Raw genomic sequence first — 19,926 nt, forward strand, 5'->3', positions numbered from 1 at the left:
CCGGTTTGGATTACTGAAGTGTACTCAGCTAGGTACACTTAGACCTAGTTAGAAACCTTATGATGACTAGAGTTTAGACAGTGGCCTGCCTTTTTAAAAAATCAAAATCTGATCCTATATCACCTTGTCTCCCAGTTTCTTGCTGAGCTCTATTTAGACTATTGTTTGTTCCCTCCCAGGATTATTACTTTCTATAATATTTTAGTTAATTTGAAAGACACCTGGAAAAAATAGTTACCAGGTTCTGCAAATGCTGTTAAATGTTTTGTACTAATATGCACTACCAAAATGTAGACCAAAAAATGGCAAAGGGTCCTTGAGCTCAATGTGTTTATAGTATTGCTTTATAGATAATTTGAAAAGATTAATATTTCTCTTTAAAGATGAACTCCTTGCATTGTCATAGTGTACTTTATATTCACCACAGTGATCTTCAGTACAAATCAATTGTTAGTACTGGTGCCAATACTGAGTAATCTCCACTTCAAAAATGTGGGTTTCTTTCAGAAACCATTTAGGCAGCATAAAATATTGTCTAGGACGCTCTTAAGCATCACATGCTGATGAGAGAGACCTTCCTATACCAGGGCTGGGGAATTTGTGACTTTTATGGGATACTATCTCCCTATAGCCCTTGACAATATTGCCAGTGGGCAGGGATTGTTAAGGGAGATGTAGTCCAGCAACATTTGGAGGGCCACAATTAATAATATACAGTAATCCTATTGCTGGAAAGCATCCATAATATACCCATCCCTCCTGCCATTTTAAGCTTAAACCTATCAGACAAGAAATCCTGTTGCGTATCTCCCATATAACATCTGGTTGGGTTTCAGGAATACCATTGATGTGAATAAAATAAAGTGTTTCCTTGCTCTAATTATCCCAGTGTATAAGGAGAGATGTGGGTTTTGTTGTTTACCCTGTTTTTTATGAGGAACAAGCTGTCTCCTATCACAGGAACATACATAGTTTCTTTGTACCAAATCAGACCATTAATCCTGATAGCTCCCATTGTATACTGTCCGGCAGTGACTCTCCAACATTTCAGGTCTTTCTGTGTGATACCAGGGATTGAACCTGGGTCCTTGTTGCATGCAAAATGTTTTCTGCAACTAAGCTGATTCTAGGCTGTTTTCACTTTCTTTACTATCATCTTCATGCTCCTCCCATTATACACCAGACAGCTCTCTTTATTATTGCTCTTCAGAGATTTCACCCTCCCTTCAAACTTGCTAGTGAACTTGTAGCTGTAGCATACCTGTAGCCCTTTCCTTACATGAGTAAGGATGAGCGAGCCCCTTGCTGTTCAAATGTAACATGAAGTTTATATGCTTTTAGCTAATACATAGACATTTCTACTCTTAAATTGTGTTGTGTGTGTTGCAGCCTTTTTCCTGGACTAGTTCATTATTTAAAAAAGAAACCAAAATGACACATACTGACCGTATTTATCCTAAGCTATCTACTCTAGGGTTTTTCTATATAATGTATTGCAGTTAGTGTGCAAAATACAAAGAGTTCAGGTACATGTTTTAAGTATAAACTCTCTTCAAACAAGTATTCTCATTTTTAAAAGAACATGTTAGAATCATCTTTGTGTGATCCACAAACTATCCAGTAAGCTATAGCTTTGTATTAGACAGTACATGCGACTCACTTATGTGGGAGTTACATTCCAGGGTCACGCGTGCAAGTAGTTTGTGTGCAAGTGGGGAGTTGCCTGTAATAGAGAAAACATTATACTAGGGGCGTTCAGAATGCTTTGCTATTCATTAAGAAATTGACAAAGGATTAAAATAAAATTTGTTTAATTGCCATAAATTTCAGTGCATTTATTCTGCTTGTCTTTCAAGCTGGTAATGCCTGCCAAATTTCAAGTGTTTGATTATGAGCCCAATCTACTGCTGCCTTGTCTGTGCTTCATTGTCAGCAAATTGTCTTCATACCTGGGATTTAAAATATCAAAATAGGTAGTAATTGCTAAGGGCTTTAAAGGGATTATAAGATGCATGCTCAAGGCCCCACTCCTTAATAGTGAGGTGTGCATGTGTGTGTTGTCAAGGAAGAGCCAAACAGTCTCCAAGGATCTCCTGAGGTGATGGCTGTGAGCCAGTTATTGAGAAGAAGTGCCTTGAGTTGAATTTAACCTCTGGAAACAGAATGCCAGTGTTAGAAAAACAGGAGTGGAACTGTTCCAAAAACTTCTTTGATTAATCAATCCTTTGTTATGTGAAGTTCTAGGGAACCCATCTTGCAGTCACCTTTTGTATAAAAATAATGGATGGTTATGAATGAACCCACCCCCCTTTTCAGAGTTTTGCCATCTTTTTTAGACAATTTGGGATAGTTTGTAATAGCACCAGTTGGTTCAGGGTTGATTGCAGTTGGGGTTGGCTATATCCTGGGTCATGAAGAGAATTTCAGCTGTGCTTAAACTCTTGAAACATTGTTTAATATGGGATACACAATGAGTACACCAATTTAGACCTTCATCTATTTGTTTAGGATTATGGCCTTCAAAGGCCACTGTTCACCCTTCCATGAATAATTCACCTTGATCTCCTCATGTGCCTCCCATTTGGCTCGGGTTGGTTCTAAGGAGACCCCCAGGACAGTGTACATGGAGAGGCGGGGGTTCATTCTGTCTGGCAAGCTTAAATGCTTGTGCAGAAGGAAAGTTTATAATAGTGTGACATTGAATTCCACCCTTAGTCTAAATATAATATTTTAATAATTTTAATTACACACCTTTTATGCTCACCTTAAGCTGAACAATAGCTTATATTTGTTGCATTGTATTCATTCTCTGTAAAGTTACAAAATATATTGAACACCCTTTGTGTATATATGAATAGTAAAACCATGATGCACCAAATTAGTGTTGTGGTATCTTCACCACTGGAATTGATCCACCAGTGGAGTGTTGTTCTGGCATATTTGGAGTTCTGTTGGGAGTATCTGTCATGCCTGCAATGTATCTTGTATTCTGCTGATGAAGCAGGGCTCCCACCAGATCCCAAGAGCTTCTCAACCAGCACTCAAGGATAGGATTGTGCCTAAAGTGTGTGTGTTTGGGTTACAACTGCCTAAGCCAAACTTTATTCCTACATCGTTTAAGAAGTGTTATTTTGTTGTTGTTGGACCTTAAACAAACTATATTCATGTTCATTTGAGTGGTGTGCTTTTATAAGAACTTCATTATAAATAACCGGTTATAGAGTGTACTAGCTGGCATTTGTAGTTTCCCTTTTTAGATTATATTGATGACATACATCTATTTTAACTGAAAGTTGTTTCCATTGGCTTAGATAGCAATGCATTGTGGACTAAAGGGGAGTAATGTGTGTTGCAGGTGTTTTCTGTTCCAGGAGCTTTTTCTGAAGTATACCAGTCTAAGAAAAAAATAGGTTTGATTATTCATTAAAACTATGCGGTCTCTTACTTTGTGCAAGCAAACTTATGCAATCCAGCTTCCTCTTCTGCAGTTCGCACACCCTTCCACATCTGCTCAAGATCTTGGGGGGGGGGGCATGCTGTAGAGAGAAGGAAGGTGACGTTTTATGCATGAGATAAAGCATGTTTGGTGGCATAGGCAGCGGCTGTTTTAAGTGCATCCAATATGTGTGGGACCACACAGAACCAAAAAGTGCCCTGAAAAGTCATAAGAAAGTAAAAAAAAAGTGGCAGAATGGGGTGGGACAGCCTTACGCAGGCCCCCCTGACATGTTTGGGGGGGGTCTGAAATGTAACCCACACACAGTTGGTCGTTGCCTGTAGATGGATATTTTTCAATTACATTTGACAATGCGCTCAAATTCTAAAACTTTTATTCACATCTATTTTTAGTAATAGAAATGCACACAGCTGTTAAAATCTGCCATAGTGTAAAAAATGAAAAAAATGAAAACATCAACACTGTTTTTACAGCATTCATAAATACATTCTTTATCAAGAGAACAAACATATGGTAATCCTGTTGTATTAATTGCTTTTATAGGGATGAGAAATAAAAAGCAAGCATCTTTGGGTTGGGCTAAATATCTCAAAACATCATAGATAAATTTGATGCTTGCTTATATTAATTGACTTAATGGATATTTAATAGCATTCATTTTAGACTTGGTTGGCTTGTTAACTTTTTTCCTCTTAGATATAACCCCTTGTATGTTTTTAAATAAATCTGCAGTGCAAACACTACTTAATGTTTTCAGTACTATTTTGTAGAAAATTTGCCATTACTTGTTTTGTTGCCAAAGTTGTCATTATTTATATTAATAACTTTATCATTTTCTGGGGGATGTTTCCCATTCTGCACTCAAGATCCAAATTGGGTTTGCAGATAGCTGCTGTTGATGTGCCTCTTTGACTTGATGTGTTGGGCCCAATCTTACACTTCTACGGTCGGTCCTCTGATCCCTACCTCCTGGAAATAGGTTTATAACAATTCTTGAAATATCCAGATTTAAGCATATGTTTTATAAACAACCATACAGCTTGATGTATGGAACTCCTCAGTTTGCTTCCCCCTTCTGAAGGCGTCTTGGGAAGATATTGAAGGAAAAAGAAAATATGGGGGGAAATTCTCAACATCCATGGTAACACACGAGAGATTACTTGGATTGTGTTACAATAGCCCGCCCTTCTAGTCATTTTTAAAGTTCTGAAAGTCCCTTATTAAGCAGGCAAATATATGTGGAGGTTCTCAAGACTAAAGTAGAGTTGTTAAACAGAAATTCTGTTGAAATTAAACTAGGCTGCAATGTGAACAAACTTGTAAAGTGATATAAAGACACAAGAGATAATTCAAGATGTGTAGCATAGGGCAAGAGTTGATCAAGAATGTTTAGAGCTGAAACAAGAAGGTGAATAAGAATGTCTGAATGGATATAAGAGATGATTTGGAAGGGAGCAAAAAACAAACGACATACCTAACTGTCAGTAAGAAAAATAATAACCAAGCATTGAGATAAGATGGTGTAGAAGGGATATGGCAGTGGAGACTTCAAATGATGGCAAAATAGAGAAAATCTACCAATGGGATAAGATCAAGAATTTGACTTGACTAATGAGTACAAGACCTCGACATTGTACCTCCTCTAAGGGCAGCTATATGCATTGGATTTGTATCTGATCTCAACCCCACCCCCCTGCAATCTGTGGTATATACTGCAATAGGTAGGTGAAATTGGCTTACCTGCCGCTCACAAGCAGAAAGAAAGTCATCATTGGATACGACCCAAAACACAACTTAAGCTGTTGTGAATGCATAGATGACTTTCACCATGCAGATCAACTTGGAGAGGGAGACAGGAAAGCATTTGGCCCATGACCTCAAGCTCAAAGGACACATTATAAGTAGACACTTGTGGGGTTGTGGTGGCTTATTGTTGAGTGGTTGTGGTTTTGGCATTTCGAGGGTTTTCCAACTTGTTTTTATGCATATTGGGCCAAATTAGAGCTGCAAATTTAAACAGATTAGATTCGTGATTTAGTAAAAGACAAAACATTTTGCTTAACTGGTAAAGATTTTGTCAGACGCTTAAAAACATTTGGAAAGTAGTCAAATTATTCCCACTCCTCCCTTTCCTTATTTTTTGTGTTTTCATTTTTTATTTTTATCATCTCTAGTAAGAGTGGAGGCTGGTCCATCAGGCCAACCAGGGCTTAGCCCTACTTACTGAAATGTTTTTCAGTTTTTAAAGAATTTTCCCAAATCTCAAAGCCCATACTCTTTATTCTGTACACCATTCCACAATCCATTTGAAATTTGAGAGGCTCCTCCTAAAGACATTTCTGGCCAACCTAGTCTCTGTACCACTCAGCCAATCTCAACCCACTCAACTGTTCTAGGCAGAAAAAACCTTGGTAATGAATTTGTATCTTATCAGAGCTCCTGGCTCCTGGTCCTGGTTGTGAAGTTTCCTGCTCTCTCTTGTTGTCATGATGGCAACTGTATGATGTATATAACCTTAACAGGTCTATCCTTTTGTTAGACCTGGGAACTCAGTACTTCTGTTCTGAGCATGCTGAGCAAGGCCACACCTCCACGCAACTAAAAGTACATTCTTTGTAGCTAGCCAGGGGAAAGGTGTGGTTACTAGTTCAGGCATGTTGGTTTTGATCAAGACTTGTTAAGAGACAGCAATGGTGCACACAGTGCGAGTCTTTCTACACTATCTATTTTTTACTATCATTTGAGCTTATTTTTTGAATGGTTCAGATGAGAACTCATTGTGCAAAGCAAATACGTATTATGGGAACATGGATCACACCCTGCCTGTACAACTCAACCAGTCAAGCCTCTCCCAGCAGATAATCACACACCCAGTTTGCTCAGGACCTTCATGTAGAGCCCAGTCTGGCTTGAATATGTCCCAGACCTCATGTTTTTTCATGTTTCCAAACCTATCCTCCTACCCCAATTCAAGAATAGGAACAAGCAGGCTGGAGAAAAACATTTTATTTGTAGTATACTTTTAACAGTGTTCTGTTTACCCATTCTTTCCTCCAAGAAGTTCAGGGTGGAAAATTCATGAATATTCTTCTCCCCCTTTATCCTTAGAACAAACTGTTGAGGTAGGTTAGGCTGATGGAGAGTAGCTGTCCCAAGGTCACAGAGTGAGCTTCATGACTAAGTTGTGATTTTAATACTGATCTCTCAGCTGTTAGTCATTTTAAAAAATCTTCATTTTTTCCACATTCTGGAAAAATGTGTCTAGATTTCTCCATTGATTACTTCAGATGACTGATTTCTAGTGGGGCTTTTCAAAAACAGGTCCTTCATGTTAGCTTTGCAATTTTGTCTGTGGTTTTATTTAGAGATAAAAGAATTATTGACTAAAGAATCTTAATAAATGTCACTGGGTGAATTGCCCCTTCTTTGCAAGATTAAAATGAGTTGAAATGTATTGTCGCACCGATTATGTAAACATAATTTAGTAGTAACAAAACCAGATTGCTTTAGGTTTGTGCTACATTTATAGATGATGGATCCCACTGATTGGTGGGATTGTTAGAATATGTACAGACAGTGACCAATTTATGTGGGGGATACATTCCAAGGCGCATGTGCTTATGTGAAATCGCATATAATTGGAACGCCCATTGGGAAAGCTTGCAGACACCATTGTTCTGCCCCCACCCACCCATTTTGTGATTTTTTGGCTCACTTCAGGGTTTGGCACAATGTGCGTTTGTGCGATCACACACATATCGGACGAGCCTAAAACAGTTGCTGCCTGTATTTGAGTTTCAGATAATGAGAAAAATTCAAATATTTTGGTTACCTTTCATGATAAATAATTAGAGAACTTCAGTGTCATGCCAAAAAGTCTCATTGGTGACATTTCTATTGTAACTCCACAATTTTCCAACAACATCAGATCTATTCCCTATAGTAGAGGGCTCCAGCTGGATATGCGAGACAGTTACATATTTTGAAATCTGTTCTTTTATAGTCTATTTCTTAAGAGGGCTACTGTTGCATAAATGTTACTTCTGTTCTAAAAACATTTCAGCAAGAAACCTTATTTTGCTATTAGTGTTTGTAGTTTGTCAAACGACAATTGTCAAACGAAATAGTTCAAAACAACAATTATTCTGCTACTTTTTATTTATTTACTTTAAAAACAGTTTGAGATGCATGCCAAGTTGAGGTAAAATCATAAGTACTGGGAACAGAACCTAAACTACCTGAACACCTTAGGTGCAGGGTATCTCAGGATTTGCCGGTCCCTTGTATCCCAACTTGACCAATGAGATCATCTGCGGGAGTGTTATTGGCCGTTCCCCAGGTTGGTGAGGCTCATTTGACAACAAGAAATCGAGCCTTTAATGTCATCAGCCCAGTCCTGTGGAATAGAGATTCAGCAGGCATCTTCTGTGCTAACCTTTAAATGCCTGCTGAAAATGTTTCTATTCTGCAAAGCCAATGCAGGGAATTAAGAATCAATTCTTCCCCAATTGTTAATTGATGTCTTAACTTATATGGTTTTTATTGTATGGTTTTATGTTTTATTGCTTTAATCATCTGTTTTTTAAAAAATGACATAGCCGTATATAAACACGTTTGTAAATAAATAAATAAATAAATAAATAAATAAATAAATAAATGGTGAAGAATATACGTATATAGTATTGATAAATTTAATGCTGTTTTGTTCTGAACACCCAAAACATGTCGCAACCTTATTGAATAACTTGGTTTGTAATTGATTTCCCCATGTAGGTGCCATACTAGGCAGATCAGAGACACAGGAGTGCATCTTCTACAATGCTAATTGGGAAACCGATAAAACAAATCGCAGTGGCATTGAACTGTGTTACGGTGATAAAGATAAAAGACGACATTGCTTTGCAACGTGGAAGAATATTTCTGGAACTGTTGAAATTGTGAAAAAGGGTTGCTGGCTGGACGATATTAACTGTTATGACAGGCAAGCTAACTAATACTACTTTTTCATTTGTTATTCATGTATGTGTTTAAAAAGTAATGCTTGAATAAAGTCTGCACAGCTTATAGTTCAATTGGGCTGCTTCAAACCTAGAGCGTCTTTATCTTACAGAGCCTTTTAACGTAATGCCAACCCAATTTTTTGAGTGTCACTATCTCAGCACTTGCCATTTGTAACTTTAGGGTGCTGGCAAACATACGTTCAAACATACAGAATTCTGCGTTGTCACAAACCACCATCTATACAACGCCCACAAATTTCAACCAATTATCACTTACTGTTTATTGTCTGGAAACAAAAAGAAATGCATTGGATTTTGCCATTGGGATTCATTTATTACCTTAGTCAGTGCTAGCAGATTGGGGTAGTAAATCATCTCACAGTTTTTCATTATTATTATTATTATTATTATTATTATTATTATTAATTAATGTAATTGAAAATAAATACCATAGCTGTTAAAGGAACAGAAAGCATGTTGTCTACTCAATATGCAGGGGCAAATGTTTACTGCACAAATTCTGATCTTTAAGGTGCTACAAGATTCCTTGTTGTTCATCAACAGATAGCGGCTGTTTGAATGAAATCATTAATTTAGAAGTTGACTCATTTTAGTTTTAGTGGACTGATATATTAAAATTACTTTCTACTCATATTTAGTACCAGAATTTTAAGTTGTGCCAGACAAGATACGCAAGGATGGTGATTTTTTTTGCTCTGTCTGTTTTTAAAAACGGGGGGGGGGGGGTACCTTTGGGGATGGCAGAAGGAATAGATTCCCTTTGGAATAGATTCCCTTCAGAAGCCGCCACATCAAGACTTACTGTGCTATTAGAGGTGGGAGTGAAAAAGTGCAAGCACTGATAGGATTCCCCCCCCCCCCGCCCCCAATACCTGGAGATAAACTTTCTGTCAGCTTTTCAAAAGGAGGCTTTCACTTATATATCCAAGGGCTAGCAGAAACTGAGTTATCACGTCTTCCTCTCCCAAGTCCTGCAGATCCTCTTTTGAAGGATATACTCTGCTGAATATGGCAGGCTGTGGTGGGAGAGAGCTGAGAAAGGGGAGGTGGGTGCAGAGTCCCTGAAAATGGGGTTGAGGCACCATCCTTTATCAGGATTGAACCCTGTAACTTATGTAGATATACTTCTAAGTATACTTATATAGAGAGTAATTTTAAAATGTAGGTGGGTAGATAATTAATTTGTGATATTAAAAGGTGGATGAATTTCATTGTCCACTTTCCAAAAACATCAAGGGGGTGCCAGGTTGGGGAAGGATGACATACCAAAATTAGTCTGAAAAGAAGCTACTTTGATTCATACTTTAAATTAAGGTTCAGCTGAAATGGAAGTTCCTTTTAACAAAATGTTTTGCACCTGCCACTTGAAAGGAGGCATTCTATAGTACACACAGTTCTTCTTTCTTGGCAGAGATGGAGGCAGATCAGCCTCTATATATATTGAGTAGCTTGTGTCTTTTAAAGTGGCTCCTAGGACTTCAAAGGTCCACAGCAATATGCACAGCATGATCAGCAGCAGTATTAAAAGGGAAGCAATGTGCAGTGTGATTTGCTAAGAGTGGTGAATGGATCACAATTTTGTAGTGAAAGGTAACCTGCTGCTTGGGGGAAAATGTCATGCATTCTGTAACATCACCTTACAGCACAATAAATGAGCCAAATTAAAAGTTGGTACAGATCTGGTTTAAACACCTGCAACAAGAATATTCAAATGTAGATTCATGACGCAATGTTTTAAAAGCAGATATTTTATTATTTTGCATTAGTTGCTGGAGGGTCATGTCTGTGTATTTATACCATTGTAAAATGAAGATAAGTAACTGGTTTTAAAACCTTTCAGAACTGACTGTATAGAAAAGAAGGACAGTCCTGATGTGTTTTTCTGCTGCTGTGAAGGCAACATGTGCAATCAACATTTTTTCTACTTTCCAGAAATGGAGGTCACACAACGTAAGTTCAGTTTTTCTAGTTAGTCACGGTTAGTCACAGTTCAATTTCTGCAACATTGAGAAATGTTATTTTCCCTCACTTATTTGTGCTGATCTTAAGAGAACTTCTGTTAATAAGAGCTTTTATAATCATTCAAATGAAATATCAGTTATCCAATTTCAGAAGGACTTTTTAACATTAAAAGCTACATGCTTGTAAATAGCTGTGTTTCCAACGGTCTTCAGTCCATAAATATCCTTTGTAACAATTGCATGTCTTGGTCACTGATCATAATAGATGTCTCTACACAGTGATGCGAGTGGTTCAGTTTGGACATAATGTAATCATATTTACAGGAACAACAATAAGAACAAACCATGGAGGCCATTGGGTGTTCTGTTCCTGTTCCCTTTCCTTCCTCATCTCTTTCCTGATACATCACTGTGAAAAGAAGAGTGGAAGCGTGTACTTCCATTTTGTTGCATTGGTAGTTCAAACTATGCTTATTGCAGGGGTGACTAACCTTTTGACAACTGGGGCCAATGGGAGTAAGAGTCCTGGAGGCCCACAGGTTTGCCACTCCTGGTTATATTGAAACAAGCTGGGGTCAAACAGTGGTCTGTCATACTGGCTTGTTTAAACTAACCAAAGTTTCCTGTTCAGATGTAACCAACATCAGTTAATTGAAACCTGGAAGAGAGATTCTTCAAGTCTTTTGGCCATACCAGAGGAGGACCGGGAAGTGAGCAGCTGTGAGGCTCATTCCCATAACACTAAACTATGGTTTAACATTGTGGCTGAAATGGACTAAATTAGATGTTCTGAAAATAGCATGAATCAAATTCAAAGATATTCCTGCAAAATCAATAAACTTTTCACTGAATGCAAGTGGTAAATATGAACTGGCAAACACTAAACAGCTACTTTATATAACGTTTTGCTAAATTTAGTACTTAAAGCACAAAGGGTAAAATTATTCTTAACATTCACTTTGTCATTGATTCATACTGAAAATAACTTCTCAGCAAGAATTTAAGCATTTTGATCATTCTTAAATTTGGGAACTATTTTTAAGTATCCTTAGAGGGTCTTAAAGTAGTTATGTGTCTGACACATGGGAGATAAAGTGATACTGCTTTCTGGAGCAAATTCTGCTGATGAGATATAACACAAGCTTTCAAGTCTCATAACATATGTCAAGTATAAATGAATAAATGGGCACAATGAAAGCATCTTAAATGAAAGTTGAAATGCGAGCTTAAACCTTTCAGTGTTTAACCTTTGATCTGATTTAATCCATTGATATCATGATGCTCTGTTTCATATGAAGTCCATTTTACTTTTCTCTGTTTTTAAGAATCGGTACTTTTCTGCTTGGTATTACACTGTCAGAAGACTAACTGGGAACTTTTCTCCCCTGCAGCTACTTCCAATCCTGTTGCATCTAAACCACCCCTTTTCAGTACCTTGCTTTATTCTCTTGTGCCTATAATGGGAATTGCAGTGATCATACTGGTTTCATTTTGGATGTACCGACACCACAAATTAGCATATCCTCCAGTACTTGTACCAACACAGGTAAGCCAGTTATTTTGATCTGAATTCATTTGTTGCAGAAAAATGATGGTGAGTGACTGGATCTAATGACTAGGATCAAAAAAAGTATGAGTGGAGATCTCCTTCAGCGGTGGCTTCTTTCCTAGCTTTTCATTTTCACTGCAACGTCTTGCTCTGTTGAGAGTTTTGGGAGTGTCAGCATGTGGTGTGGAAGTCTTCAACTAAAGAAAGGAGTTTGTGGAAACTGGGGGCTTCTTCCCCAGCCCTTGCATGAATGAAGGTGTCCTCTGTTCCCTGAAGTGACTGCCAGGATGGTGGTTAAATGTTCTGCATAACTAATCCATTGTAAACTTCATCTCTATCTTCTGGGATTCATTCATTAGAAAAGTACAGAGATTTTAGACTTAAAAAACAAACTTGTAGGTTTTGGTCTTGGAAGTATTAAACATTAGAATCTAAAAGGTAAAGGTAAAGGGACCCCTGACCATTAGGTCCAGTCATGACCGACTCTGGGGTAGCGGCGCTCATCTCGCTTTATTGGCCGAGAGAGCCGGCGTACAGCTTCCGCCTAAGCCACTTCTGGCGAACCAGAGCAGCACATGGAAACGCTGTTTACCTTCCCGCTGAAGCGGTACCTATTTATCTATTTGCACTTTGACGTGCTTTCGAACTGCTAGGTGGGCAGGAGCTGGGACCGAACAATGGGAGCTCACCCCATTGCAGGGATTCAAACCGCCGACCTTCTGATCAGCAAGTCCTAGGCTCTGTGGTTTAACCCACAGCGCCACCTGAGTCCCTATTATTCTAACATTAGAATCTAGCAGCATCTTAAGAAATGTTACTGTAGAAGAAAGTACTTCTTCACTCCCTGCATAGTTGGAATTATGGAACTCACTCCCACAGGATGGCCCCACAGTAGTGGCCCACCAGCTTGAATAGCTTTAAAAGAGGATGAGACAAATTCATGGAATATAAGGTTATGTTCCACTTCCACTGTTAGAGGCAGTATTGTAATTTTGTGTTTTGCCATGCCCCCATGGCTGCTAGTTAGTGACTGATGTCTGCAGCATTGTTTCAGAATTCAGAATGTGCCTACTTCACAACCTGTAGCATAGAAAGTCACTGGAGAAAAAATCCAGTTCATTAAAACTTAAATTTACTGAACTAAAATTAAAAGTGAGACAGTCAGTTATATGTGTCGTAAAGGCAGGGCACACAAGCTTTACACATGGTGGTGAATAATTTGATTGTATTCAGGCATTAGTCGTCTTGTTTAATAAGCTAAGATAAAAGCAAGTCTTTTGGCTGTACATGCAACCAGGAAGCTCTGACTGTCCTGTCAGATAGCTAGAAGTGGATACAATCTGTGACAAGGGAGGTGATGCTTTTGGTGAAGCTATGATTACCACTTGAGCTTGTTTCAACTAGTGCATTATTCAGTGCTGATACATGTTATCTTGGTTTCTCTGGAATCGCCTGTTTTTAAAATTAACTTCCCTTTTGCCTTTACTTCCTTTTTGTCTCTACTTGTTGTCGTTGTATGTGTGCATGTACACATTTGCATGCATGCATGTATGCACGCGCACACGTGCACACATACACATCAATGCATGTTAGTCATGGCCATTAACTTGAGTGGGTCTAGTCTGAGTTGGACTAGCATTGATTACTGCCTCTTGTGTTTATAAATCAGAAAATAAACATGATCTGATTTTTAAAAAAGAATTGTTCCTATGATACAGATTTTATAGGATTGATTCCTACAATGGACTCGATCCTATAAAATATTATTGGTAATAATATACAGATTCTTATTAGCATTTTTTTGCAGAAATTTGGCTAGATGTAGAGCTTTTGATGTGAACTCATTAATGCAAGAGTACAGATGAGGATATTGACACATTTGCACCAGGTGTAAGGAAGGTGCCCATATGTTTAGGATTATTTCAATGGAAAAGGAATTGTTCATGATATACTGGTCTTTTTTATATTAAAAGCCTAAAGGTCAAATGGTTTCCCTTGGAGATGAGCACTACCTCATTTTTATGAAGTATCTCTCTTAGCTGACCAATTTGGAATCATTTTGTGTAAACACTGTTAAGAACTAAATTGCTGTCAGTGTTCGCTGCTGCACAGTGATCTCTTCTAGTTTGAGGGCTATTTTAAGTGTGTTCAGGTGGTACAGTACTTCTCAAAGCGTGCAGTTTGAGAGAGCACATGGGAGAAATAATTTTAAAATGTACCTCCACACCAGAATCTCCTTTATGTTGGTTTAAATAGGCTGCTTAATTTTGGAAGTTTTCAGAGATCTTCTTTCCACTACACCCAGTTTCCTCATAGATTGGTCTCTATTACATGTTTCAGCTGCAGTTTTCAGCAGTTCAAAAATGCAGCTCTGTTCAGGAAAGAAAGTTTTGAATTTTGCAATAGTAGCTGATGGTTTATAGATAACTTTATAAGCTTCTGTTTTCTATGAACCAGCTGTGTTTAAAAGTTTACATATGTAATTTGATGAATAAATCTTGTCATAAAACAATTTTGCGGGAGCTAGTTAATGTGAGGATACTGGGTTTCATAAGGCTAGCCTGCATCTGCTGTTGCATGGTGGCTATTACTTAAATTGAATGTGCAAAATCATTCTTAGTAGCTAAGCGGAGTTTATTTACTGTTCTGGTTCCTTTAAAAGTGGCTCATCTTTCTCTTAGTTTATTGTTAAACCAAGCTTGTGTTGCAAACACTTAAAAGCATGGTTCTGATTAAAAATGAAAATGGTGAAATGAAGTTGGTCTTTCCATGACAATAAAAGCAACAGTCATGGGAAACTTGGAGTATTTCCATGTTTCAAGAGTGTCCTAACACAAAGTGCAAAGTGGAGGGATAGTGCAAGTCTGATTCTCAAAGCCTGTCGTCTCATGCTGCTGTGGAATGGGTTAAAAGGCCTTTCTTTCTTTCTTTCTTTCTTTCTTTCTTTCTTTCTTTCTTTCTACTTTTGTGGCATTACATTTTTTTAAAAAAAAAATAATTTATTCTTAGTACTTAACTGTCGTACGTATTAGTTGTTCATTTATTTTTTTAAAGTATACACCGCCTTTCATCATTGTCATTACCAGGTTACAGCATGACATAAAAAAGAAAAAGAAAATCAGTAAAATGAAAACAACAAAAATCATTAAAACAATTAAAAACAGCTCAAGCAAGAAGACTTAGCTTTTTAGATTTTGTAAACTTCTTCCTCACTCTAAACTGATGCCTCCTTCCATTCTCTGAACATAAAATTTCAGTTTATTACTAACTTAATATTTATTTTATTTAAAATATTACATTCTCAAGGCTGCCTATATTGCTGGTGTATAATATAAAAATACATATGCAGTACAAAAATATCAATATAATAACGCCCTGAACTTAGCAGATGTGTTGGAGTATATCTAAAATGTGTAAGTGTATCGGCACTGCAAATAGAGGTAGTTGCAGCATTTCAGAAATGGTGTTGTTCTGCACATTATTCCTTGCTGTACTGATAGATTTTGGTGTTGGACAGTTTATCCTCTGAACAAAGCTTTTCGATATTGTGATTCTGTTCCTAGCATTACATGTTCCTTTCCTTTCCCATCCTCTTCTCTGTCTGGATTCTTTTTCAGCTTTGTCCTTTTTCAGCTTTGTCTTTTTCTCTGCAGCTCTACTCTTTCCAGTGTACCCTTATATTTCTTTTCCATCCAGAGATGAAGGAGGATGTCCTCTTTTGTATATTATATCCCACTTCTCTTGTCAGCAGAATCTAGGCCTTTTTGTTCGTATTTGTAAAAACTGCCATACTGTTGGTCTTTTACTAAATTACTATTTTAGGTTAGTATTTAGTAATATGAGGGTTGCATATTACCACTGTAGGTGGTTAATGTGGTTTGTAGCCACCTTTTTATTTTCTTCATTTCTTGTATATATTTTTTAATAAATAGCTCATTCCCATTGGTGCTCAAGTAAAAGTGAACTAAATACAAATGATCTTTCAAAAATAAGCGAAAATCCATAAATAGGACATAAATGTTTTAAAGTTTTTTTAAAAAAAATATACCTTAGGCTCCAGATTTTGTTTCAGAAGCTCTGGAGTTTGTACAGTCATTGCCAGCATAAAACTTAAATGAAACTGAGGGTTTTAACTCAGAGAACAAAATTGAGAGAAAACAGTGCATTTATAACATTTTTTTAGCTGACCTCCCAGAATAGAAGTATTAACTCTAAAAGTAAAAGTTCACTTTAAAAAGAAAGTTAAAATAGAGTTGTTTTTGTTTTTCTTCGTATTTTTGGATCTTGCTTCAGAATCTTTTAAGCTACCATTAGATGATGCAATGCTGCCCTCTGGTGTAATGTAGAAACATATCAAATTCTTCATACTTGCATATTACTTTAGAAAAGTTGAAAAGTTCATAGTAATGTCTATAAAATCATCTGTTTAATCGGTGATTGAACCCATGTTCGAAACTCCCATTGTCCTACGCATGTTTTGCAACAAGGAATTTCATTAGTACAAGCAGTTTCTGAGCTCTGGGCGCAGTACTGCACCTAAGATTTCAGATTAAAACTGGAAAGTGGAAGAAAAGGAGGGCCTTTTTCTGCCTCCCAAATTCCAGCCGCTCTCTGAAGACTGGAGAAGAGACCCTCTTAAGAATATGAGGGGGTTGGGCAGGGGAAGGATTAGACCATGTGAAAAATGAACATTATATTTTAGCTGCAGTTCATTTATTTTCAGCTTTGTATTCTTGTTATAAAAAAAGTGTGCCTAGACATTCCATTGTTGTGGCCATATCTCAGCTTTCATATCTCAGTTTCTAACACTGGATTGAACTCACTAGTGCTACGACTGCATTGTAGTACGTCACTGAGATTCTGCGACAATGGCAGCATGCTCGGATTTATTTCACATGGGTTATTTTGTGGAAACTTTATAAAATATCAATTTCAGCATTTGATTCTAAATACATGATATTAAATACTGAAATTTCATTTGTGTCGTACTGTAACTATTGCTGCCTCTCTTACAGTCAGTGGAGAATTAATGTAAATTCTTGGGTGATTTTAGTTCTTGATTTTTCTTAAAGAGATCTATACAAAATCTTAGCAGTAACTTTTTAGTGCTTTCCTTTTATCACTTTTCATAAGCTTGTACTTAATTTTGGCTGTATGAAGTAATATTCTTTTGCCTGTGTGTTCTTCTTTACAAGCACGCCTTTCATATAATGATAGAGGTAAGAGGCATTGTTTTATTCATAGCCATGGATATGTGGAGTTGTAGACTGGAGCAGGACCTGGGCATTTATAAATGTTTGAGCTAAAAAATAATCATCTATGGGAATTCTAGAAAGTACAGCTAAATTTCGTTCCTACAAATTGTTCTTTGTTTCTGTATCATAGCCACTATGTGGCTATGACTTGTAGTGGCATACCCCAGCATTTTAAGTAGAATAATCCTAACATTGTGCCAACTACAATCAACGTGGAATTTATATTCTCTGGGGTCAAATTTTATATTGACATATATGCTGTTCTTTACAACTTTTATGGGTGCTTTTGGCAAAGTGGAGACAATAAGAGAAAACTGTGTTACATTGATAAGTTTTGACATGTAGCATGAATTTGGAAAACATAAGACCAAGGACCTTTGGGTATGTAAAGCTAGTCAAGCAGTCATTTCAATCATGACCATTGAATTTGTTCCATTGTATATTTTGCATTAAATCTATTGTTGTCATGATTGGGATTTGGCAATGAAATAGGCTTACATAAGATTTGCATTTTGTACACCTCTTATCTGAACACATATTCATGCTCCCCTTCCATGAAATATATCTGAAGGCAGATGAGTTGTTTATTACATAGAGAACTTATTTAACTGAATCTGTTTTTAAAGGTTCTGCATATTCTGTATTTATCAGTTATTATCCATCTATACTAATATTCATTGACACTGCTTTGCTTCTTGTTTTCAATGAGGATTTACTAGTTATTAGTAACTCCTGTTTTTATAGCTATGGCATGTTGCTAGAAGAAAATATCCAGAAAATGTGAAATAAATGCAAGTAGTAGTTTGACTATGACTGTAATTCATAGATTATTATTGGTAAAGGAAATAAATTAATGGCTTGATTCAGTTTGCAAAAGTCAGAAAGCAGAACCCCATAATATATTTGAAAGTTGCCCTTTTGTAACCTTTTATGCAGGGGCTAGTAAAGAGAGCTACAGAAACAGCAATTCATTAGTTTAACCTCTTGCCAGCTTTAACATTTGCTGTGCTGTGCTGCAAAGATCAGAGCTTGGAATTGAATGGAGGGTGTGTTCAGGGTACTGACAAATTTGCACAGTGACAGCTGCAGAGGGGTAGGAACATATGGGAGAAAGCCTTGCTTCCCTTTGGTGTCTTCACCCACCCCGACTGCAAGAAGTGAGAGTAGGAAGCATACTTCTTTCTCACTTCCTGCAGCAGCAGGGTGGGGAGGGGGAACATGAAATTGACCTGGCCTCCCTCCGCCCATCAATGTTTGACGTGAAAAGGATAAACACATTGAGAAGTGGTTTTTATTCCATGGAAACCGTATCCCCTTCCTTGAGCAAGGCCCTGATGGGTGCTGAGGAGTGCACCTTGCTCCAGTAAAAGAACAGCTGGGAGCCTGCATTAATCTCCCGATTTTCCTTTGAAGGGCTACCGTTAGTGACCCCACACCTGAATTGTGTAGGTTGGGTTGGTGTGGCTTCCCCAAAACAGCCTCTCAGGCCAAATAAGGAAGGCTGGTGGCCCAAGTTTGGGCTGGAGGTTCCCCACCTTTGGAGTAAGGGCGAGGCAAGCTAGGTAGGAAGTTGCATATTAAAGGTAGAAGTTGGCTGTTTGAGAAGGAGCTCTTCGGGAAAGGAAAGAAGGAATAAAATTTGAACAACTGCCTTCCCTCTGGCTGAGTCCAAAGGCTGCCCAAGGCTTGTTCTCCCATCAATGTATACAACATAGTGGGATGGGGAATCCAGGGGACATATCTGTTATATGCACAGCAGATGTGGGAGTCCATATAGATCAGGGGTGGCCAACTCCCAAGAGACAGAGATCTACTCACAGAGTTAAAGGCTGGCAGTGATCTACCCTCTTTTGGGGGGTTCGGGTCAAAGTTGTTTAGCTTTTTTTTAGGGAAGAGGAAGACCCCGTTGGGGGGGGCAAAAATGTTGAGCTTCTTTGGAGGGAGCCAGTGATCTACCACAGACGTCAAGTGATCTACCAGTGGATCATGATCTTCCTGATGGGCGGGCCTGATATAGATAAACAAACTGCTCTTTATGTATTTGCATAACTTGGTTATCATTTGGAAAATTTGTTCCACATATTTGGTCTTGTGTGGCTAAATTTTTTCTGATATCTATTAATTGTCAACCAAAACTGCCTCATAGAAGAGGGAAGCCTCTGTTTGTTTAGATAGGAAATGTCTAAAATAGGCACTGTAGGTTTTTATAGTGTTAAATAATTTTATAGTGTTTAAATGAAATGGTATGCATGCCTAAAAAGTGGTCTTGCCATCTCATCTAGCCTTGCAATTACACCTGGCAGGAGTAGTCACAACCTGTATGCTGAATGTTACAGAACCTGATACACGCAGCTTAAAGGGCCTCAGGTGACCACTTGAGTTCTTCAATAGTTCTCTTGGATGATAGTTTCAGCTGTGCCCTAGGAAATACTTGGTGCCTGATGTATGGTTGCTTATTGTAATGTGTTTTGAAAAAATATTTTTTTCAAGGAGACACAGGTGCAGCCATTCAATTATCTCAACAAATACGATCTTGGTAAGGTTTGGGACACTGCTGTATTAAAAGCCCAGTTTGCCTTCTGCTGTAAATTTTATTGGCGGAACTTGAGCCCCGCCATGTGTATGTTTCCCCTTCTCCACGCTAGAGGATTGTAGTACAGAAAACTAGAGTTTAATGGGTTTA

The 19,926-nt window shown here is 37.8% G+C and overlaps 1 protein-coding gene across 2 annotated transcripts in view; it reads left to right on the forward strand.

Annotated features, from left to right (window-relative positions):
- The window catches only part of ACVR2A (activin A receptor type 2A), a 49,095-nt gene that overhangs the window by 18,488 nt on the left and 10,681 nt on the right, over nucleotides 1–19,926 (forward strand). The window contains exons 2-4 of one of the 2 annotated variants that reach the window (XM_081873197.1): nucleotides 8,231–8,438; nucleotides 10,319–10,428; nucleotides 11,831–11,985. In XM_081873197.1, coding sequence (XP_081729323.1) covers nucleotides 8,231–8,438; nucleotides 10,319–10,428; nucleotides 11,831–11,985 — 473 coding nt within the window. Of the gene's footprint in view, nucleotides 1–8,230; nucleotides 8,439–10,292; nucleotides 10,429–11,830; nucleotides 11,986–17,183; nucleotides 17,208–19,926 lie in introns of those variants that run through there. The other variant, XM_081873196.1, reaches the window with a different exon arrangement.

Source organism: Podarcis erhardii, assembly GCF_964252035.2.
Source record: "Podarcis erhardii genome assembly, chromosome: 1".
NCBI lineage: Eukaryota > Metazoa > Chordata > Lepidosauria > Squamata > Lacertidae > Podarcis > Podarcis erhardii.